The sequence below is a fragment of the Musca autumnalis genome, unplaced genomic scaffold (genome assembly GCF_047663935.1).
Source record: "Musca autumnalis isolate F117 unplaced genomic scaffold, ASM4766393v1 scaffold_3, whole genome shotgun sequence".
Lineage (NCBI taxonomy): Eukaryota > Metazoa > Arthropoda > Insecta > Diptera > Muscidae > Musca > Musca autumnalis.
In genome coordinates, this window is record NW_027411866.1 from 12983945 (window position 1) to 13011391 (window position 27447).

The 27447-nt window shown below is 33.7% G+C and overlaps 2 protein-coding genes across 2 annotated transcripts; both read right to left on the reverse strand.

Annotated features, from left to right (window-relative positions):
* Window positions 1-1793: 1793 nt before the first annotated feature.
* LOC141398331 (uncharacterized) lies at window positions 1794-24936 on the reverse strand. The gene is made up of 3 exons (XM_073975616.1): window positions 22795-24936; window positions 22566-22706; window positions 1794-2078 (listed from the first exon to the last, which is right to left on the reverse strand). The coding sequence occupies exons 1-3, from the start codon at window positions 23959-23961 to the stop codon at window positions 2007-2009; spliced, it is 1380 nt and encodes a 459-aa protein (XP_073831717.1). The 5' UTR covers window positions 23962-24936; the 3' UTR covers window positions 1794-2006.
* TRAM (translocating chain-associated membrane protein 1) lies at window positions 10969-16739 on the reverse strand. Its single transcript, XM_073975619.1, has one exon. It carries the CDS (start codon window positions 12944-12946, stop codon window positions 11831-11833), a length of 1116 nt encoding a protein of 371 aa, XP_073831720.1. The 5' UTR covers window positions 12947-16739; the 3' UTR covers window positions 10969-11830.
* Window positions 24937-27447: the final 2511 nt, after the last annotated feature.

The following is a 27447-nucleotide window of genomic DNA, read 5'->3' on the forward strand; positions in this document are numbered from 1 at the left end:
AAGTTTACATTTATGAAATCGAGCGGATTTCAGCTGTCAATTCATTTCTGTATACGTCAAATGAAATCTCATCTGAAATCAATTGGATTTCATTTGACGTTTAAGCAATGGAATTGACAGTTGAAATCGATTAGATTTCGTAAATGTAAACCTAGCACTAGCATAAGTTTTGCAACATCTTGCATGTTATTATGCAAATAATTGAAAAAATTGACATTTACAATAATAAATATATGGTATGTTCCTTTACTTTTAAAAATGGTAACAGTGGCAGAAAGTGGTAAAAGTGGTAAACTGCTATCATATAAATTGTATGCTATCAAAAGTAATGGCCCCGGCACATACGGTCCGTTGTGCGACGCGTCACGCGTTGATAACAACAACCACATGAAAAAAGTGTCAGTGATGCCAAGTTTGTTCTTGAATTTTTCATGTGGTTGTTGTAACGCAACGCTCAACGGACCGTATGTGCCGCGGCCTTAAAGGAACACTTTGCAGGTTAAAAATGGTAAGAAATGGTAACCTGAGGCACGTAAAGGAACAGAGCAATTATTTCCTGTATATTGGGCCATAAATTCAACTAAAATGGTCAGTAATGGGTACTTTACACAATATGTTTTTTCCATATAAGCTGTCACTTTGCATATACATTATGTATGGGAGAAGTGACAAATCATATGTAAAAAACATATCGTGTAAAGTACCCATAAGATAGTTTTCTTATAGCAAAATTGTTCATCAGTGATGAATATTATCACTCGTGTGAGTTTCCAGCGATTTTATGCAAATTTGTTCTTGTTTCTTTTTTTATAATAAGTAATTTTAAACGAAGTTTTTGTATAAATTGTATAAAATAAACTTAAATTTTTAACATTGCCAATGTTTCAACTTAATTTGTATATTTTTTATAAGGAGACATTATGTATTATGTTTTGTGTGGGCGTAGTTTTATTAATTTTTAAGAAACAGTCTTAATTTTTTGTGTATATAAACAATACTAAACAGTATAATGTAAAAAATTAATATTGTAAGCAAGATTTGTAGACCCTCTGTGGATGGTCTCATATTTTCCGTTCTAAGAATAGGTCTGTTCGATAACTTCGCAAGTAAAATGTACTTGAAAGTTCTTGCAAGTACTTGTAACTACTTCTCATTTCTCGTTTACTGAACACGTTGGGTTATCGAACAGACCTAATATCTCACCTGCACTGTATTTCACAAGGCAATGTTTGCACATTCAGCTTTCAAAATAGTGTTTTTATAATAATATCAAAATGATGCGAATTTAGTTTACTGTCTAAGGTTGTCTTAACTTTTTAAATTATTGCAATTATTTAAATACTTGATTTTATTACATATTTTTGATAAATTATTGAATGCTTTTGTGTTATATCTTTGCTTAATATGAGCTGCTTGTTTTTAGTGATTTTGGTTTTAGTTAAATAAGCGTTATATATTTTTCGTCATTGATAAAATTTTCCATTATATAAGTTTGGTAATATAATGGCGAAGGTTGTGGCTTTAAAAAATATTGATTGAACAAATTAAAATGAAACAGAAAATAAAGGATTTCGGTTTATAAAGTTAAATATAGTTTTGACAAGATTTAAGGGAAATGTTGAAATATTTGCTCTGTTCCAGAACCTGCAAGAAGCTACTATTTTTTACTACGATAACATTTTTTCCTTTATGTTATCGGAAAAAATAGTAAAAATTAGTAGATTCTTGCAGTTCTGGAACAGACCAATTGATTCTCTTTGGGTCTTATTTAATAAAAAAAATTACCTTTTAGATTTGCGTAGATAATTGGTCTGTTCCAGTACTGCAAGAATCTACTAATTTTTACTATTTTTTCCGATAACATAAAGGAAAAAATGTTATCGTAGTAAAAAGTAGTAGCTTCTTGCAGGTTCTGGAACAGGCATAATAATTATTAAAAAATATATGTTGATGTAACATAAGCGAAAAGATTTAAATGTACCGCTGGTCATTGTCTCCAATTAAATTTAATCTTCATCTGATAAATTAGTATTGGTTAGTAAAGTAGTGTTATCCTCGCCGCCAGTTTCTTCAATATCCTATAATAAATAAAAACAGAAATAAAATATAAGTATGTTTTATTGTTTATAAATAAATAATTTGGTCTGTTCCAGAACTGCAAGAATCTACTAAGTTTTACTATTTTTTCCGATAACGTAAAGGAAAAATTGTTATCGTAGTAAAAAATAGTAGCTTCTTGGTTCGTTTATTAGCGGATAAATTGTTCTGTTTTGGCAGCTAATTTTTTGCTGGGATGGTGTCTGTTTACTTTTTACAAATTTCTTGCAAAAGAGAATAAAAACCCCTTACTCTCCGAGAAAGTTCTTGCTGGACAATTCTTGCTGAGAAAGACCTTTTCTTGCTTGAGAGTAAAATTCACTGAGAGAAGTTGCCGGAAGTTATAGGCTATTTATAGTACGGTTACATTAGGGTTAACCCACTTCATGAAAATTTATTTCACGTTTGCGCTATGGAATTGACATTTGAAACCCAAACCCACTACGTTAATCCGGTTAAGTGGAACCGGGGTATTATATATAATTAGCCGAATTTAGCGCATTATCAGGTTTTATTTACTAAATCCAGCCAAAATCTAACAGATTTCCCATACAAAACTATATCCTCATATTGTGGGGATTTGTTCTAAATCCGGCATATGTTCCGGCATATACAAAAAATTGCAAGCTGGCACAAGAAACACGTTGCTTTGATATACAAAGTTGATTTTAGTCGACCAAGACTAATATTTGTATATGTCTAAACGACAAAGCAATTCTTTATTTGCTTTTTAGTTAGAGGTAGTTTACACTATCTATCAATGTCATATGACACGAAAAAAAACATTCCATATCTACCCACGGAGGCAATGTGGAGAAGTAGTTTTTTTAAATTTTTGCTGCTGTGGGCCCTCAGAGTAAATGGCGTAAGGAAAATCTCCAATATTGTACATATTAGCGAATATATAACGACGGAAAATTTCTTGTCATATTACATTTACATATAGTGTAAACTACCCCTTAGCATTAGTAGCATAAGGTCTGTACGATAACTCAAAAGTTTGTACAAATTTGCACAAACTTTTACAAAATGTTGTTCGATAACAAACTTGTTCAGTTAAATTGAAATGAGAAGTGCTTGGAAGTAGTTGCAAGAACTTGCAAATACTTTTTACTTGTAAAGTTATCGAACAGGCCTATAATGTGCTAACATTTTCAAAAACAATAGGTCTGTACGATAACCCAAAAGTTTGTGCAAATTTGCACAAACTTTTACAAAATGCTGTTCGATAACAAACTTGCAAAGTTAAAGAGAGAGAATTTGGAGACAATTGTGAGAGAATATTGGAGAATTTTGTTTACAAGTTTTTGCAAGGAAAATTTTTCTTGTAAGAATTTGCAAGTTTGATCAGATGATTTAAATTCTAATGTTTTGTGATGGACTTCTTGCCAAAAACATAAACAAACGTTTGTCTATTAAAATAAATAGATATAAAAAAGGAAAAAAAAAATATATTAAATAAATTTATGGAAAACGATAATGTAAGTAAAAAATAAAAAATAAATAAAAATTTTGTAGTTTGTGATGACTATTTTTTTATTTTAAAGGTATCAAATCCCAGCAAAAAGCGGTGCATCCATGGAGTAGGAGAAACACGATGTAGACGGCCACTAGTGGGATTCTCTAACTCATTTTTTGAGTTAACGACAAAAATCGATAAAATTAAAACGCAAAATTATGAATGAAAAATTCAAATTAAAGTTGACAACACTCTTGCTACCGGTAGAACTTTACGACTACTATTTATTCGTCGCTAACTTACCGACAAACATCGTTAATTACCGAAGTTATAAGCATTTTAATTTTACCGACATTTGTCGGTAACTCAAAAAATGAGTTAGAGAATCCCACTACAGGTATTCCCAACGATATCAATAAATATGTATGCCAAGCATCGCCCTGCGTTCCAGTATGTTTTATATTTGGGCATTGGAAAGGGAATTATAGTTGTAGCAACACTAAGGGCCTCGTCACATAAGAGGCAGAATGATTTCAGCCTTATGTACCGAGGCCTTAACACGATAAGATTAAAGTTCAAAAGTGTTGCGGAGGAGGTACCTGAAGGATTGGACAGAGATAGTCCATTATGAAGTTGATCTTATTTTGGGAGTCATATCTTCCGATAGATATCGCGCACACTATACATTTCCCAAGGATCCCAAATGTTGAACTTTTGTGGCGAAGCTACCCTAAAGTACCGATATGGGCCATTTTAGAAGTTAACCGAAATTTGGACAAAATATTAGGAGATCAAAAGTGTGGACCAAATTGGTTGCCACGTTCAAGAGATATTGTGCGTACCATTTTAGTGACATTTTTTAAATATTGGTGGGATGTACCGGAAATTGTGGACCGGTATTGCCCATCTTCGAACTAAAAAACAAAATATGACGAAGGCCAAATTTTAGACCAAATCGGTTGATCAGTTCGAGAGTTATCGTGCTCTTCAGCCACTATGTATGGTGCCATAGAGGTTTTTACAACTTTCGGGCTGTTTTAACAAGAAGTATGGACTTGCCCCTGAAAAAAATTTTACCATCGTAATTGAGGCAGCGAATGCAAGTTGCATCAAAAAATATCAAAGTGATTCGAGAGCAGGTTATAAACTGAACTTCTCCGAACTGGGAGGTACCCGAAGGAGTTGAGAAACTGAAACCCTTTTTTCCCCCAAAAAAAAAAAACTTATGTATTTAGGGGGTTTTCAAAATATTGGGCGTATGAACACAGAAAAGTATGGATAGGATTACAACTCAAAAATGCCCAAAGGATCCTCGAACATACCCTTAACCACACAAAAATGTTGAACATTTGTGTGGATGGTACCATAAGGATTGGACAGATAGGGCCCAAAGTTGAACATAAACTAAGTTTCGACAGTATTTAGAGATACAAAGTTTGGACCAAATCGGTTGCTATGTATAATATTCAAAGAAATATTATAATATCCAAAGTGTATTCGGTTCGAGCTCTCCACACACTACATATGGTGCCAAAGGGTTTTTTTACAACTTTCGGGCTGTTTTCTCAAGAAGTATGGACTTGTCCCGAATGCAAGTTGATTCAACAAAAATCAAAATGATTCGATTGCAGGTCTTAAAGTGAACTTATCCGAAATTTTGTGTGGGAGGTACCCGAAGGTGTGGATAACTATGGTTCATATTCGAACCTGATCTATATCTGGTAGATATATTAGGATGTATAAAGTATGGACCAAATCGGCAACTCCCTTAAGAGTTATCGTGCGCACAATTTTTTCGAACATTTCTGAACTTTTGTGGGGAAGGTACCTGAAGGAGTTGACTGATATGACTTATCTTCGAACTTATACTTAGGTCAAAATATTACTAAGGTCAAATTTTGGACCGAATCGGCAGATCCGTTCGAGAGTTAACTTGCGCTACAACCATTACACACGATGTCACAGGGGTTTTTTTGCATCTTTAAGGCTGTTTTCTCGGGAAGTACGGACTTGCGCCTGATTTTCCGAACATGTTCGAACTTTTGTGGGGGAGGTATCTGAAGGAGTGAACCGATGTAACCCATCACCGAACTTAAACTAAGTTTGGGCAAAATATTACGAAAATTTTGGACCGAATCGGTTGATCCTTTCGAGAGTTATCGTGCGCACCAGCCAGCCAGACAGACAGACGGACGGACATTGCTAAATCAACTCCAAATTGTCTGAAACGGATTTCGTCCAAACATACTTGGGTCAAAAACCATTATTTATTATTATTTTTGTTGGATTTGATGAGGATATATTTGGATGTTTCACATTTGTTGACATTTGACACATTTGTCGTTGAATAAAAAAAAATGCTAGACACCTTCAATTGTTAAATTTAATCTTTTCTGCCAACTTCTTCTTCTTCTTGTTTATTAAATCAGCTGACTTCTTGCAAGTTTTTACAAATTGCTGTTCGATAACAATCTGCAAATTTTTTGCTTCGAGAGAGTAAAAATGGTGGAGAGAGGTTACTGAGAACTTGCTGAGTATTTGCAAGTACTTTTCACATGCGAGGTTATCGTACACACCTTTTGTTCTACCATGACCCAAACGTTGGATGTCTTTTCAGCTTTAGATGTAAAATGCGTTTTTTGATTCCTTGGCTAGTATTTTTGATAAAAGAACAAAGAAGGCCTAAACAAAGCGAAGAACTGAAGGAATTTTTCTGGAACTAGAGATAGATAGACCCAGAGACAGATTGAGCATAAAAACTAACATACAAACATATCAAATACTGTTACAATAACAACAACAAACCAGAGATGTTTTGGCTTAGGATGATGCAGTCGTCTGAATTCACATATTATAGCTCTGTTCCTTTACGTTCAAGAATCTTCAAGTTTTACCACTTTTTACTCGAAAAGCGTTCCTTTACTTCAGACACAATTCAATTCATATAGGAGAAGTTTACAACTTTTACTACGTTTGCCGGTTTTACCATTTTCAGAAGTAATGGGTACTTTACACGATATGTGTTTTCCATATGAGTTGTCACTTGTCCCATACAAAATGTATAAGCAAAGTGACAACTCATATGTAAAAAACATATCGTGTAAAGTACCCATAAAGGAACAGACCATAGGTGTGTTCGTTTACTTTTCCCGTAACATTTACTCAGCAAAAAGTGACTGAGAAAAAAAGAGCAATTTGACTCTCACAAGAGAAAAAAATACAAAAAGTTAACGAACAGCACATTACAAAACATTTGTAAGATAACAGCTGATCAATAAAAACAAAGAGATTGGCGCAAATAAATAAAATCGTAATTTCGAGCGCTGAAAAATAAGAAAAGGAATTGAAAAATAAAAGAAATAAATAATGAAAGGAAACTGCTATATCCAAATTTTAACCGATTTCTATATAATTCGGCACACTTATTTCTGGAGTAAATACAGTCGCACATTCCAAATTTAATTGAAATAGGACATATATAGCGTGTTTTCTTGCACCATATGCCTTAAATCGAGCTAAAATATATATGGGGGCTATATCCAAATCTGAACCGATTTCTACCAAAATAAATAGCGTTCGTCCTTTGGCCAAAAAACTATCTTCCCCAATTTTCATGCGAATCGGACGATAAATGCCACCTGTACTTTGTTTAGAAAAATACATGGACTGACGGACATGCGTAAATCGACTCAGAAAGTGATTCTATGTATATCCCTAAACGGAACTATGGGTCTATCTCGTTTCCTTTTGCATGTTACAAACTAATGCACAAAGACATAGTACTCCTTACCACAAGGTGGTGTAGGTTATAAAAATTTCAAGCTGATTTAAGTGTGAAACAAATATTACGGTGCGCAAAAGTTTGGATTAAGAAAGCATGGACTTGTCCACGAAACACATTACATCACTGTAAACAGGACAGATGTTTCTAATGAAAACACTCTTGGAAGTCGATGTACGTTTGGAAGAAATTTTATTATTCCAAAGTTCCGGACTTGATTCAACTTGGTCTAAGTTTGGACAAAATATTACATCAAATCAAATTTGGAACAAATCAAGAGTTATCCTGCGTTCCAGCCAGTCGGACAGACAGATTGGCGGGTATGGTTTAATCGGCTCCAAAAAGTCCGAAAGGGATTTAATTCAAACATACTTGAGGTCAAACTATTATTTCAATACTATTATTTCAATAGTATCAAAGCTCCAAGAATAGTACCAGGACATTCAGTGTGCAAGACGGAGGGCTACCTTCTATTCTAAACAAAGCCAAAAATGTTTGAAGACTGTTGGGTGCCTCGTTTAAATCCTATCCCTCTTGCACCTTTCAATTTTTGTGTGGGAGATAACCTTAAGATGTTCAAAAATACTTGGGGTCCAAAGCCGTTATTTCGATGTAGCCTCAGGGGGCATTAAGCACGACCACAGCCTGTCCTAAAATGTAAACATTACAAATCAATTACCATTAATTTGCAACAAATACCTGTTCCTTCAGAATCTTCAAATGACAACGGGTTGGACATATTCAAAGATGTTCCAGTCACTCCACTTGTTTTGCCACCTAAAATAAAAGTTCAGCGAAAGTCTTAAGTTATTTATTTTTACTTACTTTTTTCCGTCCGTAAATTTTCCAATTGGCAAAAAAATCAAATGTAAATTTGTATTTTAACAACTCTTGCATGGCACAATTACCCAGGTAGTGGCATCGTAAAATTTTGAATATGTTATGTCAAAACTTTCTTTATGTTGTTGGAGAAATTACAACAAAAACAATTTTTTTATAAAGGGATTTGACTTTTCATATTCTATCAGCTGGTGTGATACCACTACCTGGTAGTTCTGCCATGAACTCTTGTTTCTTTTTGTTTACAACAAAACAACTCAAATCTACTGATTATTCAACAGCTGATCGAACTTACGAATTCTTACTGGACAAATTTTCCCAGCAAGAATTTGTAAGTTCTCAGTCACACAACTGTCAAAAGTGCTCTCTCAATTCGCTCTCTTTTGCTGGATAATTGTGTAAACGAACAACATCTCGTAACAATTTCTGCAAATTTGTACAAATTATCACGTAAACGAACACACCTCATATGTGTGTTCGTTTACCATACCAACAACAAAATACATGTATTTCAAATTTGAAATACAATCGAAATCGCTTATAACGTCGTCGTTTATAACATCAAATCGCTTATAGCGACGAAATCCAAAAGTCCTGAATTTCTGCCTTTATATTCCACACAAATAAATATAGCTTATAACGTCATATCGGTTGTAACGTCGGTTTTTTGTGAAATATTTGAATTTTGCTATCGGTTATAACGTCGAATCATACGAAGAAGGAAATTGTCTCTTAATAAATTGTTGTATGTATATTTTTTCAAACTCAAACAACAACAAAATACCAAACTTATGCACAGCATGTTCGAAGATGGCGGTCTCAAGTCAATTAAGATTGAATGTTTGCCACCCAATGTTATGCTTGGTTTACATTTACGAAATCCCCTCGATTTCAACTGTCAAATCCATAGGTTAAACGTCAAATGAAATCCAGATGAGATTTCATTTGACGTTTGAGCTATGGAATTGACAGTTGAAATCGAGTGGATGTCGTAAATGTAAACTTGGCATCACATCTGTTTTACAACCCATGATCCAAGGTGGAATAAAATCATTAAAATAACATTGCCGGATCAAAGTCCGAAATTAAATGTGTTGGATGCCGTGTTAGTGTTAGATGAATCATGGAAAAATGTAACGTCTTCTGTCATTGATAATTTTCTTAATCTTGCGGGATTGTTAATGGACCTTTAAAAGTTTCTGAAGACATTTATCTTCTTTCTAATTTCTCCCAACACGTAGAAGATATTCATTAATTATTTGCCATCGATGACAAAGTTTTCACATCTGCCATATATAATGACGACGACATGATATCGGAAGTTTTAGTTGGAGGCAATTCTAATGAACAGAGTTTCAAATGCTGTAAGTGTCAGAGGCGTGTCTAGCTGTAGAAACTCTTCAAAAATTTATTTACTCAGAAGATGTTACAAACAAAAATGTATTTTGGAAACGCTTTCAAAACTCAGATCTGAATTAAATTTAAAACTTATGTCAGAAATAGAACCATATCCTATTTAAAGGTGATATTTTGAAGGTGATCTGCTGAAGAATGAATTTAATATCGTTATTTTTTATTATTTTGTCATTTATAGAATGTAAAAGTAAAAAAAAATTAATTGATTTTATTTATTTACTCAATAAAACAATGTATTTATACCCAAATGTCACTATTCATAATATAATATTACCTCTTTTATAAATATCGTTTATAACGACTATCGCTTAGAGCGTCCGATTTTGGCCGGTCCCTTGACAAACGTTATAAGCGATTTCGGCTGTACATGTATTTTGTTTTGAATAACGCACACACACGGTGTAACAACGGCCGAAACGTTGTTAGTGTTTCCGGCTGTATCATAGTAGGGAACGAAACCGGTTGTGACAGCCGTACTTGGAATTTGAGAACAAGTAGTTGAAGGAGTGAAAAACGGAGTTCGCCATCTCCGGAACTGATAATGCCGCTGACCAACAACTACTCCAAAATACTTGTAGTGAATTTCGACCGTATGATTAAATTGTCAAACTGAGAGGTCCCTAGATAAGAAATCTTCTTGAAAAACTATGCGGAGACAGTGTGGCCCCCGAAAGCAAGTGCATCTTAATAGAAAACATTCTGATAACTACAACAGGATGCCTCTTCATGACCCCAATGGCGTGATGATATTAATAACCTGCTTTGAATGTCGCATTAAACCCAAAAGTTTGTACAAACTTTTACAAAATACTGTTCAATAACAAACTTGTTCAATAAAAGATGAGAAGTAGTTGCAAGTATACTTGCAAGAACATGCTGTTGAGTTCAGTAGTGCAATAAGGTAGTGTAAACACGCCTAAAAACCAAATGTTAACGTTTTTATTTTTCGTATACCACCCTCGTTTTCGGCTACTATACATAAATTACGAATCTGCCTAATTCAATCCTGCCTAATGTTGAGATTATTTAAATTTTGTTTTCAATTATTGCGAGTGTTATGTGTGTAACTATGTAGTTATCATCTGGATGTGGATGGGTAGGTTATGGCTATCCAAGTAGCTTTTGTATGAAAGTGTTTTTATTATACAATCCGTAACAATATGGGTAAAAAGCTGATGTAAACCGGTTTAGAGCTAAAGACTATCGTCATCATTATCATCGGCAAGCAATTAAGAGCTAGCAAAGAGGGGCCAATTAAGTAGTACAATCAGCAACAACAACAGCATAACCTTGAGAGAGCCCCCAAAAAAAACCAAAAGTAGGAATTGGAAAGGAAAATTGCAACACAGATGTCTTACTTAGTAAAAGACCTGAATTATGTTTAGATTTTGTTTATTATAAAAAATACTATTTTTTTCATATTTGTTTTTCATACTTGTATACGTATCCAAGTTTGACTTTTTATAGGAAATTAATTTATACCATAAACATAAAAAAATCCCTTTTTTTCTTAGTAAAAAATGAAACAAAAATTGTTCACTTGTTTGTTGGTTTTTGTATATAAAGTTTATATAAAAATATATATTATAGTTTTTTATTTTCATTTAAATAAACATAAAGTACAAAAAAACTAAAAAAGATAGGCAAAATAAAAACAAAATATAGTTTGTATAAAAAAAGTAACTTCATTTGAATTAAAACATCAAATAATTTTTATAAAATTTAATATTTTTTTTTTTAATAAAAAATACATTAGTTTTGATTTTTTTTCGTATTAAAAAAATAAAGGAATTTCTTTCTTATCATTTGTGTGTTTAGTTGTTGTTGATGTGAGAATGTTTTGAAGTTTAAAAATAGTTTAACAATACAAAAATTACAAATTTTCAACGGCTGTGTGAAATCAAAAATGCCTTAAATGCAGTTTGCCAAAGAACAGTCACTGGGCGTCTGTTCCTTGGATGTTATCCTTGCGTTGCAAAACTGTAGATGAATTCTTTTTGTTTCTTTACAATTAGACTATGTGCCTAAAAACGGCACAGCTGAGGCATTGGACAAGTGTAGAGATGTTTGTGGAGAAGAGAGGGAGGGAGAAGTGATTGTTGAGCAAAAATCATCAATTGATGGTGGAGAGCTTCTTCAGAACTTTTTTTTTTTTGAACTTGAGCGGCATATTATGTGTATTTTCGTCTATGCGCTAGTGGCCGGGTAGTGGTTATGCTTCATCTTCTTCTGCTTCCTTACTTGGTTTTCACCTTATTGTTGATGGGAGCACTGGGCGATTGGTCAGCTTCAGGCAAATCAGATTCTACTTTCTTTACCTTTTTCGTCTTCTCTTTGGGTGTCTTCTTCTTTTGGCTAGGAGCAGGCTTGCTCAATTGTTTAGCCTCACGCTTGGCCTTCAGCTGTTCAGTGATGAAGGAGAAGATGAAATAACATTGCAAACCTAAAAGAGCGAACAATGCCAAGTAGCCTCTCAATTTTTGTGTGGAATTAGCCACAACTCCATAGTACAAAGCCAAAACACCAATTACCATTGAGGTGAAACGTACAAAAACAAATACAGCATTATTAACAATGCGTACGCTGGCCATCTTTTCATCACGATCGAAAACACCAATCAACTGGAAGATGTGGGCAAGGGTCTCAGACAAATAGTGCAAAGTCAAAATAACCAAGGCAATACGTTGGAATCCAAAGGTGTAGGCCAAGCAGATAATCGAGAATCCGCACACGGCATGGATAATCTTGGGTTGTTGATCTTCTTTCTTTACCTTTTGGAAGTACAGCTCTGGCAACATATGCAAGTAGTAGGCTAATTGGATAATAAAGAAGAACTTGTGCAGGAACGACATAGGATGATTAGGATAGTCATCCCACAACAAGGAGAACTTGGTGAAGTACCCCTCCTTCAAGATAACATTGGCACCCCACAAGAAAGACATCACATAGAAGGCAACCAATTGACCGCTTTCATTGAACAGCGACAACTTGAACTTGGACAAATGCAATTTCCTGGAGATCTTGTCCAACACAAATTCCTGGATGATAGCATGCATAATAATGCAGGTCAGGGTATAGAAGAATACGGCACAATAGTCCTTGATACCAGCCACATAAGTGAAGGGCTTTCCTAATGGTTGTTCTCGTGTGGGTTCCTCACCGCTTACATTATGATGTAGAGAAATGAAGGCGCTGGCAAATGGTGATGTTGTTTCATCCATAAGACCCAAAACGAATACCATTGCCACACAGGAGATGATATCGGCATGATTTTGTATAACGAATTCATGACTGAGTATGGGTGGGTTCTTGTTGGTTGACTTGCGTCCTAAACTGGCTGGTTTGATGGCCATCTCTAGCAACTACTCCGAATCCTTACGGCAAATTTGGACAGCAAATTGTTGTTAATAATACTATTTATTATTCGTTCCTGTTTTTGATTATATCCAACAGACGACGAGCAGTTTGCTCTCCACGCAGCAACTATCTCCCAATATGTTTTCTGTTACGTTTCACCAAATGAATGTCGTTTCAGTCGTGTCGTCTACACGTCAAAAATGTATTTTTGCCACGTTACCAACAGAAACGTAAACAGATGTTGTTACGTTGAAGTTTGGCAGCACTTTTTACAGTATTGCCAGCACTAAATTGTCAATGTCAACAAATTCCAATCAGAAAAGAGAGAGTGGTTAAATGAATGAGAGAGGAGAGGGTATTTTTAAAATTTAAATCTCACAAAATGCCAAAGAGGCACAAGTCGCAACGATTTGTTATAACGCCGTTGTTTTTGAGAAGAAGTCCTCTGAAAGTAAACTATAGCTCTGTTCCAATACTTCTTTAATAATAAAGAGGAAAAAGTTCAATCTTTCACATACCAGCTTTGTTACTTTACTTTTTTAATAGTAAAAGCTTTTTTTCAGAACTAAAAAGTTTTTACAACTTTTACACATTTTACCCGAAAAACCGTTCCCGTACACAAAAAAGTTGTAAAGTTGTTTAAAAACTTTTTACTCGACAAATTTGAGCGTGTAAAAAATAGTAACTTGGTTGCCGGCGTCTGATTGGCTGATACGCCGACTTTGACATTTGTTCCAGTTTTTTACGTCTTTTCCATTTTTCCGTTCCCGAACTATTTAAAAAAACTTGTGTGTGAGAAAACATTTTTTACAGTTCTCTCTTTTACGAGTTTTACTATTAAAAATACGGGAACGAAGCTAAAAGTAGCAAAAGAGAGAAATTCTCTATTCTCTCAGAAAACTGTGAAAATTGGTCTCACGTAACAAGTTTTGCACAAAAGTAAGGAAACAGAAAAATAGTAGATCTGGCAGCAATGTCAAAAACAAACATGACTGCTTAAAATAATAAGAACAAACAAAATAAATTTCACTAGTTTTTATTTCACTGGCATAAATTTTCATTATTTTATTTCTTTTTTCGTTGGCAAAGCGCATAGTTTTTTTCTTTTTGCTTTAATTCAAATAAATGTCAAATCAGCAGTTTGACAGATTTTCCACTTTTTACACAACGAAATTTGTAGAGCAGAAAGCAGTTAAAGAGAAAGCCATTATGGCCCTCTCTCTTCTCTCACTCTCTTAAAAATTGCTTCCACTTTTACTACTTTTTGGGGTTAAGGAACGCTTTCCGAGTTAAAAATGGTAAAACTTGAAGAAACTTTAACGTAAAGCAACAAAGCTACTAATTTTGTTAAAAATACGAAACGGAAAGGTGGTGTTAACGTCACAGTAGTCACAGTGCCAAAAAAAAACGGTGTGTTTGGTGGTGGCCCTGAACTTCCAACAAAAAATCGATGGCACAATCGATAATATCGATTTTCTTTAAAAATTCAATATCGATAGTTCTGTCTATCGATATTATCGGATTAAAAACCCCTAACCTAACATTCACTGAAATAAATAGAAATTTCGCAACTTTTCAGTTTTGTGGATGTGAAAATTTTTCCGGAAAGGAACCCTTTTTTTTTGAATAAAACCAATTGTTTTTCTCCTTTATAGTACGGTTACACTAGAGTTTTTTGCCGGGTTAACCCACTTCGAGAGGATTTATTTGACGTTTGCGCTATGTAGTTGACATTTGAAATCCAAACCCACTGGGTTAATCCGGTTAAGTGTAACCGGGGTATATATATCCGTGAACTACTCGTGCAAAATGTCAACAAAAGCAAATACATTTCCGCCATTTTTAAAACTATAGCTCTGTTCCAATACTGGTTTAATAATAAAGAGGAAAAAGTTCAATCTGTCACATACTAATTTTGTTAAAAATACGAAACGGAAAAGAGGTGTTAACGTCACAGTGCCAGTAGTTGGTCTGTTCCAGAACTGCAAGAACCTACTAATTCTTATTTATTTCTTTATTTCATATAATGCAATTTTAAGCCCAATGGCCGATTACAATTAAATTGCAGATTGAACTACTCCATGATGATAATTATCCCAGCAAAAAAGTTTGGAAGTAGTGCAATGCAGATTTATGATTTCAATACATCTTTCGATGCAGTCCACACGGAGTTATAAAAATGCACTGCGCTCGATACATTTTGGAAGCAATCGCTTAAAGATCCCTAGCCAAGCAAGCCAATTTTTTTATCCCTACAGTCGCAGTCTTTTTTTCTGAACACAAGACTATGTTTACATTTACGAAATCCACTCGATTTCAACTGTCAATTCCATTGCTCAAACGTCAAATGAAATCCAATCGATTTCAGATGAGTTTTCACTTGACGTATACACAAAGGAATTGACAGATGAAATCGAGTGGATTTCGTAAATGTAAACATAGTCCAAGAAAATGTGTTATAACTCTAAAGGCCTGCGTACATAAGCTGCTCTGCATGATTGCCTTGCTTTCCTGCTTCATTTTTGACATAATAAAAATAAAAGAATAAAGAAGGCCGAGGAAATTTCGAACTGGGTTGCCCTTTTCTTTTTTTATTCTTTTATCAGAAACAGCATTGCCAGTATTTTTTAGCCTCTTTTTCCCAACTTGTCCAAAACTTTTCCCCAAAATTCCCCAGATTTTATTGAATTTCCTCAAAAAATCCCCAAACATTTTTTAACAAATAATTACAAAAAAATCAAAAGTAGTTTTATTTTACTATTGAAATTCATATATTTAAACTTCTAATTTATGTATTCTATACAATTATATATGCATTAAACTAACGATATTGACAACTTCACCTTCAAGTGATACAGATTCATTAGTCTCATTGGATTTATGTAAATTGTTATATGGTATGTTCCTTTACTATTGAAAATGGTAAAACCGGCAAAAATAGCAAAGGTTGTAAACTGCCCCCATATAAGTTGTATAGTGTCTGAAGCAAAGGAACGCTTTTCGAGTAAAAAGTGGTAAAACTTGAAGATTCTTGCACGTAAAGGAACAGAGATAAAATGAAATAGTTGTAACATTTCTGTAGGTGGGTCATATTTTCTACAACAAATGGAGTTGTTAGAAACTCGTACTGCATTATATTTCTGAATATGATTCAAAATAGAAGACTCTTTCTACTTCAGAATTACTTGTTGGAACGGAAAGCATATTTAATACCATCTCCAATTTACGAATAACTTTCTCCATTGCCTTTCGTAACCATCCGTGGAGCTTTTTGTGTTGACTACTGGTTCTAAAAAGGTTCGTATAGAATTAAAATTGTGTTGGCCCAGTGAATTGTTGCAGATATTGGGGTAAAATTGCTTGTAAATTTAAGAAATTGCATATTTGTAGGCATCGGTTTCGGCATTTGTATTAACAGCGTTTAAGATATTCGGCACTGGTCAAAATTAAAGCCTAGATCTATGGCTCCTCATGGTAAATATGCCGAATCGTTTTCCATCGATTCCACTATTTTTTCAATATCTTCTTAATTTTTTATAAATGGTTTCAATATTCGGGTGCACAGGGTAAAATGCATATTAGCAATGTGCATCGGATTAAAAATTTAGATTAAGGCACGTCCACAGTTTATACAGTTGGCCATTCAGCCCAAACTAGTTAGCCCTGACTATTTAGTTTGCTGTCAAATACATAAAATACAAAGGAAATCAAATCACAATAATGAACAATCTATTATGTTTGTTGTCAAATGTTGTTAACAGAACTCTGAATGGCCAACTGTATAAACTGTGGGCACGTCCTTACATCTTTTCTTTAAACTCCCTTTTTGTTATACCTTACTTTAAGAAAAATGAGGAATAAAGTTCGCATTACCACGGATTTGTTTTTACATCTTCCATTCCATTTCAAGCAAAACTGTCTGTATTAGGGTTATGACTTTTTTACAACCTCATATCCCTCATTGCCATAAGATTACATAAAATCTTAATTATAAGATGATTCGGTGAAAAAACCTCACGCACAAAATGATTTTAAAATTTGAATTATGGACAAATTTTGAACTCACTGAAAACAGATATATAATTGAAAATAAACTTTAGAGCCACATGAGATAATTAAAATGACATAAAATTTATTTCTCACTATTTTTCTTCAATTCTGAGAATCGTAAAAATGTCGTAAACGCTTTTATTCAAAAATATATTTTTTTAACAAAAAACAAAAGAATTAAAATTTTTTCAAAGTGACTTTTTTCGCGACTTTTTTAATATTTGAATGAAATAAACGTTATTATAGTTATTAGTAGGCTTATATTTATTCATTCGTGCAACAAAAAATAATTTTTTGAAAAAAAAAAATTTTTTTTCATTTCATATATTTTTTCAAAATATTATTTTTTTTAAAATTGATTTGTGCGTGAACTTTTTTTATATTTCAATGGAATAAACGATAGCATAGTGATTAATAGGCAAATGTTCATTCATCCCTACTACAGGAAATCATTTTTGAGGAAAAATGTCAAAAAGTCATAACCCTAGTCTGTATACATCAAATTTATTCAAATCGGATTGGTTGATTTGAATTTGCTCTCAAATTTTTCTTGGTTTTGGGCGCACTTTAAATTTTAAAAGGAACAAAAAGGTCCTTTTAATTTATCTGACACTTATTATTAAAGCAAACGTGTAGGAATAAAAACGGGTTATCTGTCCGATATCGGCCAACTTTTAACTACAAAAAGGATATAATAACGGGCCTAAGCATATTTATCTCTTTTATAATTAGAGCCATGAATGTTAAATAAAGTTTAATTTCATCATTGCCCATCAATCCAGAAATCATTTCTGCAGTTAAGTCCCCTTCAGCAGTAGAAATGATGGAAAATGTTATTTTAATTCAACCCACTGTTCTAGTACGCTGTCAGTTGTCGAACCGCATGATAACACTTCAAATCTGTCATAAATTATTACAGCTGCGACCAGTTAGTATATGATGCATGTTATTTGTGCGCCACGCGTGCTCTACTACTATTCACGTACAGAAATTAAGAAAGATCAGATAATCTGAAGTAATTAGTCAAAAAAGAAATTCCCCAAAAATCCCCAAATATTTTTCAGATTTCCTCAACATTTTCCCAATTCCCCAAGTCAAAACTTTTTTCCCCATTTCAAATAAAAATTCCCCAATTTGGGGAAAAATCCCCAATACTGACAACGCTGATCAGAAGTAAGCAAGGTAAGCAGGCAAGGCAGCTTATGTACGCAGGCCTTAAGAATTTGTTTTATAAAAAATAAAGAAATACAAACTAAAGATACGAACACTGCTGTAATTCACGAGACGCAAATTATTTTTGAAGTGGAGTTGAAGTTTTTTGGAAATCTGGAACTGAAGTTGGAGGAAAAATGGAAAACCATTTAGATGATGAAGCAATATCAATTTCGATGTCATAAAAAGCAGAGTAGAGGAAGTAAACTTAGTTACGATCAAATTTAATGAAGAGTTTTTATAATTTGTGTACATGTAAAAAACAAACATTGTTCCACAACATCCCATACGGGACAAGGGAGACTTCTCTCATATCAATGAGTGCACCCCGATTCATATTTAGCTCAATGATATGGGACCTACTGTTTATCGCCGAGTCCGAACGGCGTGTCTAAAGACACCACTTGTGTAGAAGTTTTTCAAGGCTGAAATACTCAGGAAATGTCGCCAACATTACTGAGGGGTATTTTGCCACCGTTGAAAAATGTTTGATGTTGCCTGGCCGGGGAATCGAACCCACGACCTTCTGCGTGCAAGGCGGGCGTGCATACCATTGCACCGCGGTGGCACCCATGTGTACATGTAATAAAGCTAATATTCTTGTTTTACACGAATAAGCAATGTATTTTATTTATTTTGGGATATTTGCAATGGCTTGCATTTTATAACATCTTTAGACTGCATTTAAATTCAATCCAAAACACTACATCAAAGGCTGTGATTTGAATCGAAATTGGAGTGCATCCTTTATGTGTGCCGTGGAAGCAAAATGGAGTGCATTCTAGCTGCGCGCTCTCTTGTAAAATTCATAGGAAAAGATGTACTCCAGCGGAAATTGTTCTAGTGATTTAATTGCATTCGCGGAGGCAAAGTTTTTGCTGGGTATAAAAATATTAATATCATGATGATTTATTTGACGTTTACGCTATGGAATTGACATTTAAAACACAAACCCACTGGTTAATCCGGTTAAGTGCAAATGTAGGTTAATACCCCGGTTACACTATCGAAGTTTAACCCACTGGGTTTAATAGATCCAGTGGCTTAATCTTTGCTGGTTACACATGGCTTTTCGAGGATATAAACTGTCAGCTGATGTTTGTTTACGTATACATACAAAATAACACATAAATATCAAAAAATAGTTTCCAAAAATTAAAATGGTAACTATTGATGCATTACAACAAGTATTTAAACAGTATTGTGATTGATTGGAAAACAAAAAATATGGGACAAAATGCATAAATAGTGAACAAAGAAAACATTTACCGAAAATGTAATAAAGTCGTGTTTTACACTTGTACGATTTCTCGTATGAGATATCGTCCCCTCTTTGCTCATATTCGTATATTTTACACGCAGGGATACATTTTTGTATCATGGTACTTTTTGTTAAACAAGTGTCTAATGTAAAAAAATAATTTAATGATTTTCAAATAACTTTAGATTTATAAAGGCTATAATATCTCATACGACCAATCGTAAAAGTGTAAAACACGACAAACTCTGTTGTAAAAACTGTTGCAACTTTTCGTACTTTTTGAGCATAGTTGCATTTTTTGCACATACATCGAATACAACACTGTATTTTTGGTGGATTTGTGCCGGATTTAAAAACCCAGACATTTGAAATGAAAAGTTTTATAAAGGAAATAATTGTCAATTCTTATTCTATGAAAATTTGAAATGAAAAGTTTTATAAGGGAAATATTTTTCATTTAAATTTTTCATAGAACAAGAATCCAGCCCCTGGTCAGATTTGACCAGATTATGCTTGGTTTTCATTTACGAAATCCACTCGATTTCAACTGTCAATTCCTTTGCGTATACGTCAAATGAAAACGCATCCGAAATCCATTGGATTTCATTTGACGTTTAAGCAATGGAATTGACAGTTGGAATCGAGAGGATTTCGAAATGTAAACCAAGCATTATACCCTAGACAGACGGCAGCTTTAATTTGCATTAACTGCCTTAATTCAAATTAATTCGTGCATTATCCACATTCTTAATGCACAAAATCAAAGGAAATTTAAACTGAATTTAGCAATTTCAATATGGCAATGCTGTTGAAAATCAATTGTCTTTTATCAAATTTCCATGTTTAAGAAAATAAAAAGGGAAACCAAATTAGAAAATTTCGCGTTTCCTCAAAATTAGTAGTGGTCTTTCGCGAGTAGAATAGCAGTTAATCGTTTTTCAGGCCTTCTAACAAATCTATTTTTCAAATTTTTATTTTAACAAAAAATTCCATTACCCACCATACCAATTCTATCGAAAATTATATCTTCCTCAAATGTTTTTTAAAGTTTTGCAATATTTTTATAATATTAAAAAGACCCAAAAATATCGCGAATAAATTAAATTTATTTTTGCTTCATCGTGATGAAAAGATCAAAGGTAGAAAGTGTATTTGTTTCGCATATTTTGGCGAACTTTTGTAAAGCTTTATGAAATGGTCTGCTGGGTACAAACAAACAACACAAACACCTGTTTCATAAATGCAGATACTATCGTCTGTCAGGGTGAAAAATTAATTCAAATTAGGACATTTTTAATGCAAATTAACTCTGCCGTCTGTCTAGGGTATTAAGCAATAAATCCTCATGAAGTGGGTTAACCCGTGCTATTTAGTAGGTTAAGTGTACTTTCAAGGCTATATCTCGCAAAGTATTGACTTCCCCCCAGATAAAAAAATATATTTTTGTGTTCAGGACAATAACACCTATCTGTGGAAACAACATCAAAGAAATCACGCCTAAGCCAGACATAAGTCAATAATTTTCTTATAAAGTGTAATATTTCTCCAATAGAGAAGGATTTAATGCTTTCAGTGCAAAAGTCGGCTATATTTGTGTATCCATTGGATTTCATTTGATGTTTAAGCAATGGAATTGACAGTTGAAATCGAGTGGATTTCGTAAATGTAAACTTACTATTAGCCTGTAATTATAAAGTTTTTAAAAATAGGACGCGATTGCGGTATAAAGAAATCCAAAATCGCATTTGAATTTGGTAGAACCTGACCTTTATTCATTTACATGAAATTGAGCGTGAAGCAAGCAACAAAATCAAATTAGGTGCAGCCATTTCACAAGACTTCTATTTCGAACATCATTGCAGACCTGAATAATTTTCTATATATGTGTAGATATATGTATATACCTGCTCATTACAAACATCGGAACGAAATTTGAAAAGTCCAGCTGCTTCCACTGACTTGTTGCTTCAAAAACCTGTCATTGGGCCATAGTGCATTGGTTGGAGGACAAATATAGTAACCCACTTAAGGGTATGTGATAAAATGATGCTTCGTAGCTTTAAATCATGGATCGTAATAGTACATTTTTACATAATCTTAAACCTAATTTACAAGTGCATCTAAAACCAGTATTTGGGCAAATACTTCATTTATTTGACAGATATTCCATGGACTTGACAACTTAAATGAGAATGTTTTTTAAGGCCCCCACTCATTTATCAGTCTGTGCCGTCAGTCCGATGAACCCTTTCTGTATGTGTGACTGACAAGTGTGTAGCACCAACCATCAGTCAAGTCTAAAAATCTTGAATTTCTCCTCCACAAATGAATGATTTCTACGTTGTTGATTTCTACGTGTTTGTGTTCCTACACGAACATTATTTTCTGTTTTTCAAAATTGTTTATTGACAATTTGAAAATAAACACAATTCATCCAGACTGATGGGGGTTCATTTTGAAATCAAAACTATTTTGATTTTCATCAGTCTTGAAAAAGTCACACATACATTCTCAAAATTTCAAAAATTTACACATACTACCATAAATGCTGGCAGTCAGACTGACTAATGAGTGGGGGCCTTTAAAAACTGTGAAGCCAATTACACATCCAATGTTTTAGTAAAGTTGGGCGTCATTTTTGATAAATTAATAAAGAAAAATGCAATCTATATTGCCCCTGCACTTCTATTGTTTTATCAGAAATGACGCCCAAACGTTGGATGAGTTTTCGGCTTAAAGCGGTTGTTACATCCAAAGCCCTAAATACATCCAACGTTTCAGAAAAGTTGGACATCATTTCTGGTAGAAGAATAAAAGAGCAAGGGCAAACATAGATTGAATTTATACTGAAGCTTTGAATGCATTTCGGCTTAATAGCCGCCGCCATATGTTTATTATACAAGAGACCCTTTCGGGGTATTATTGACCTTCTTAAGGTTTCAGCAATAATATCAATTAAATATAAAGGTACAAGGCACCATTGAAGATGGCACCTTCAATGTGTTTATAGCATCTATGTATTACGTATGTACATACTGACATTTGCACCTCTGTATACTGTTCTACCTCCTTAAAGATACGATTCTACTTACATTACGATTCCTCTTCCGAACCGAAGTGACAATGGTTCTTTTGTTGCGTGCCACCAAACAGACAGTTATGATGAGAATGACACCAATTAAAGCAAAACCCAATAAGGCTGGCAATAAAACGCTATCCTCAGTTTTATAACCCTAAAGGGGAGAATGTGGCAAGCACCACAACAACAAATTAATAATCAATTTCAAAATGAGGTCAAATTAGATTGAGTGGTTAACTTACATTCCATTGAAAGTATGTGGAGGGATCTATATAGGGCCAATGTGTATGAATCCAATCGGAATCTTTTGTTGCCGTTGTTGCTGTCATCATCATCATTGTGTTCTCGTTAGCATTCTTATTTGTATTGGATGTTGTTAACGTTTTGGAGGGAATGATATCATTCAAATTGTTGTTGTTGTCGTTATTAGATTCAGGTGTAGGTTGTATAGGTGAAAGATTTTTCACTAAAACTGGTGGTATGGCCGGTTTCTTGGCTGTTGACTTCAGCAGTGGTACTTGCATTATGCGTGTGGTTATTGTGGGCTGGGTGGAGAACGAGGAGGATGATGAAGAGGACGTGGAATTGTTGTTGGTATTTTGATTTAAAGAAGATTGCAATGAGGCCCTTGGAACATTGGGAACAGATGTTAATATTACAGATCGATTTCCTGCAGTCACTAAAGTATATGCTGTACTGGGAACTAAGGCTTCTGCGGGAACAGCAGGAGTTGGAGTTGTGGCTAATTGTTTGGTTGTCGTTTCTTGTTTTGCTTGGGGCTGGACGGTGGTAACTGCATTGGGAATTTCTGCCAAGTCATGAATGGTAATTTTTTGGACAGAATCTTCCTTTAGAGTGCTAATAATTCCATTGTCCACATTGGGCGCCATTGTAATTTCCTTGTTTTCTGCAGTTGCATCAGTAGCCTGGAGTGAGGTCTTGTTTAGTTTTAAGATAATCTTCTCCACACCATCTTTTTGAATAATCTTCACCGGTTTGCCCACACTGGCCTTATTCAAAGCCATTAAACTGCCTTTGTTGAGCATGGCATTTGCCAAAGCACTTCCGGTATGCTGTGAGTTGGTGGGTACATTTTCTTTGTTCTCCCTGCTTGTGATGGTGGGGCTGGTAGAACTCCGGCTAAAGGCTGCCTTGGTTTTTTGAAACCATTCTGTTGGATTGGGCAAACCAGCTGCAGATACCAAAAATGGCACCAACACAGCACCAATGATAACGGTACACACAAAAAGCAAACCTAAATAGGCAAAGAATGATCTCCGGCGAGGTTTTTTGGATTTTGATTTTTTCGAACCGCCAGACTTGTTTTTACCCTCCAGGCGAAAATCGTCATTTTGTGGTAATATAGTGTATTGTAGGCTATTTTCCCCGTGCCTTATGGTTTTATACATATTTCAAATTATTGTGAATCTAAATCTAAGCAAACATATGTTTATTTTCCTCTGGAGTAGGTAGGGAGAGCTCGGTCCACCTTTTTGTTCAACTAAACTACAGCAAGTGGAGAGATTTCCTTAGCAACGTTAAATTATTCCGCACTGAAGTTAAAAATATCGATTAAATAATAACCAGACTCCAAAATGAGACTTTGATATGGGAGGTCCTTTCAACTGCCGGTGGTGGAGGTGTGCAGAAGGTGGCGATGACAAAATATATTGAGGACGTCGCTACGCGTTGGGTGATTTGATGTTTGTTGGCTAGTTGTTTCGGTGTTTGATTCATATGTCGTTTATCCTAGGCGACAAATGCAATTCCTTCTTATTGGGATCACACAAAAACAGTGTAAAAACATACACACGCATACATAGAAAAGTGGGGTAGGTTGCAAAAATCCTTGAAACAAATAATTTTTTCAAAATACTACTACAAATTGCCATATATGCACATCAAAAATCTATAAAATTGTGACCAAGTTAATCGAAATGTGTTAAAAATGTGTTTTACAAAACAATTTTAGTATTTAATATTTTCACTTTTTTCACTTCCTTTTTCAGCTGCCTTTATGTCAATTTTTTCACATATAAATCGTGTTTCCTTTACTATCTACACAACATATAATAAGAGTAGTGTTTTCCTCTTTATAATTTTTCACTTTAATTGCTTTATTTTTATTTTACAACATATATTTTTCATTTATTTTTATTGCAATTTTTGGTGTCTACTCTTCGAGGAAAAAGTTCAGTTCTCCTGCTTTTATGTTTTTCCTTTGCAAGGTATTTTGTCATTTGGGTTTTCTTCAGTCATTTGTCATTTTTCGCTATCCGTGTTAACTGTCAGATTTGTTTTTCTTTTTCTCTATGGGGTTTGTTTTCGTATGGAGGAAAATCAATAGAAAGGACCTGTGGTTACATCCTTTAGTTGTTTGTTCTCTTCTAATTGTTTTGATTGGAAATAGAGGGAGGGTGTAATTTCGTTACTTTGAGTAATAAGGGCTGTTTTAAGAGTTTTTTTTATACTGGTAACACTGGTTTCGCAAAGCATCCACAACTTTGAGCTGTTGCATGTAACGTTTACCGTAACAGTAAATTGAGAGACTGCAATGTTTTCTATGTTGGCAATGACATTTTCACAGCATGTAGCATTTGTATAGCAACATTTATTAAAAAGTCTGGCGTTTAAATGAGAAATAACAGAAAATTAAGTGACGAAGTTGAATAAAGAATTATTATTATATGTTATTTAACTAGTTTTTTATATTGTTTTATTACCTTGTTTTGTGTGGGCAACAATGTTTCTTATAATATTTAGTTATGCATACCACTCGCTCGGTTGTATTAATTATAGATCAGCGGTTGTCTATGGAAAAAGTCAATTAAGGCGGCCATCAGACCATCTGCTTTTTCACATGTACATATGTTGTCACTTTGGGTATACTAACATACAGCACAGCTGATGTCATAAATGAAAAAAGGAGATGGTCTGATGGCGGCCTAACCGAACTTTTTCTATAGAAAAATTTAATTCAGCGAACTTTTTTTGCAGACAAATTCAATTCAGCAAACTTGTCCTACAGAAATTGCCTTTTTTCTTTAAAAAAAAAAGTCAATTCAGCAAACTTTTCCTATAGAAAAATATCAATGCAACAAACTTTTCCTACAGATAAAGCCAATTTAGCGAAATTTTCTTATAGAAAAATTAAATTAACCCATTTTTTCTCTAGAAAAAGCCAATTCAGCAACATTTTTCTATAGAAGAATTAAATGCAGCTAACATTTTCTATAGAAAAAATGAACTCAGAAAGAAAAATGAACTATAGAAAAACAAAGTGTTTCTATAGAAAAAGTGAATTCAACAAAATGTTTCTAAAGAAAAAAATCAATTCAACAAACTTTTACTACAGAAAAAATCATTTCAGCAAATTTTTCTATAGAAAACGCCAATTCAGCAATCTTTTCCTATTGCAAATCAATTCAGCAAACTTTTTAATAGAAAAAGACAATTCATCAATTTTTTTCTACAGAAAAAGTCAACTCAGCGTACTTTTTCTACAGAAAAATTCAATACAGCGAACTTTTTCTACAGAAAAATTAAATTCAGCAAACTTGTTCCACAGAAAAAGTCATTTCAGCAAACTTTTCTTTAAAAAGTCAATTGAGCTAATTTTCCCTTCAGCGAAATTTTGTTATAGAAGAAGTAAATTAAGTGAATTAAGCAAACTTTTAGAAATACCCAATTCAGCAATATTTGGCTACAGAAAAAGTCTATTCAGCAACCTTTTTTAAAGAAAAAAAAACAATTCAGCAAACTTTTTACAGAAACAAACAACTCAGCAATATTTTTCTGTAGAAACAGTCAATTCAGCAAACTTTTTTTATAAAAAAATTAACTCATAAAACTTTTTTATAGCAAAGGTCAACTCAGCAAACTGTTTCTATAGAAACAGTCAATTGAACAATAGAAAACGTCAATTCACCGACGCTTTTCTATAGAAAAAGTAAAATCAGCAAACTTTATCTGTAGATAAAGCGTATTCAAAAAAATTTCTTTATAGAAAAGGTCAAAATTTTTCGATACAAAACGTCAATTAAAAACTTGTACTGCAGAAAAAATAAATTCAGCGAAATTATTTTTAATAGAAATTCAGCAAATTTTTCTATATAAAAAGTCAATTCGGCAAATTTTTCTATAGAAAAAGGCAATTCAGCAATCATTTCCTATAACAAATAAATTTTGCAAACGTTTTCTATAGAAAAGTCAATTTAGCAAACCTTTTTTATAGAAAAATTCAATTCAGCAAACTTTTCTATAGAAAAAGATACAGATGAAGTCAATTCCACAAAAAAGTCAATCAGCTAATTTTTCTGCGGAAAAAGTGAATTCAGCAAACTTGTGCAACAGACAAAGTCAATTGCAAAATTGTTTATAGAAAAATAAATTAAGCCAACCTTTTCCATAGAAAAACTGAATTCAGCTATTTTTTCTATAGAAAACGTCAATGCAACGAACTTTCTATAGAAAAAGTTAATACGCAAGGCGAACATTATTCGTAGATAAATTTAATTCTGCGAAATTTTCCCGTAGAAAATGTAATTTAGTAAACGTTTGTTATAGAAGAAGTCAATTCACGGAACTCTGTTTATAGAAAACGCCAATTCAGAGAACTTATCCTTTGCAAAAAAATAATTCCGCAAACTGTTACTTTTAAAAATTTCAATTCACCGAACTTTTCTTTTAGGGAAAGTAAATTCAGCGAACTTTTCTTGCAAAAGAAGTCAATTCAGGGAACTTTTTTCTATAAAAAAACCCAATTCAGCAAACCCTTTTTATAGAATAAGTCAATTTTCTATATAAAAGTCAATTCAGCAAATCTTTTCTATAGAAAAAATCAATTCAGCACACTTTTTTTATAGAAAAAAATCAATTTAGCAAACTTTTCCTAT

Coding starts and splice junctions, on each gene's coding strand:
- TRAM (XM_073975619.1), bottom strand. CDS start 12,946: ATGGCCATCAAACCAGCCAGTTTAGGACGCAAGTCAACCAACAAGAAC.
- LOC141398331 (XM_073975616.1), bottom strand. CDS start 23,961: ATGTATAAAACCATAAGGCACGGGGAAAATAGCCTACAATACACTATA. Junction 22,707..22,794: donor CCACATACTTTCAATGGAAT/GTAAGTTAACCA, acceptor TCTCCCCTTTAG/GGTTATAAAACTGAGGATAG. Junction 2,079..22,565: donor TTCGGAAGAGGAATCGTAAT/GTAAGTAGAATC, acceptor TATTTATTATAG/GATATTGAAGAAACTGGCGG.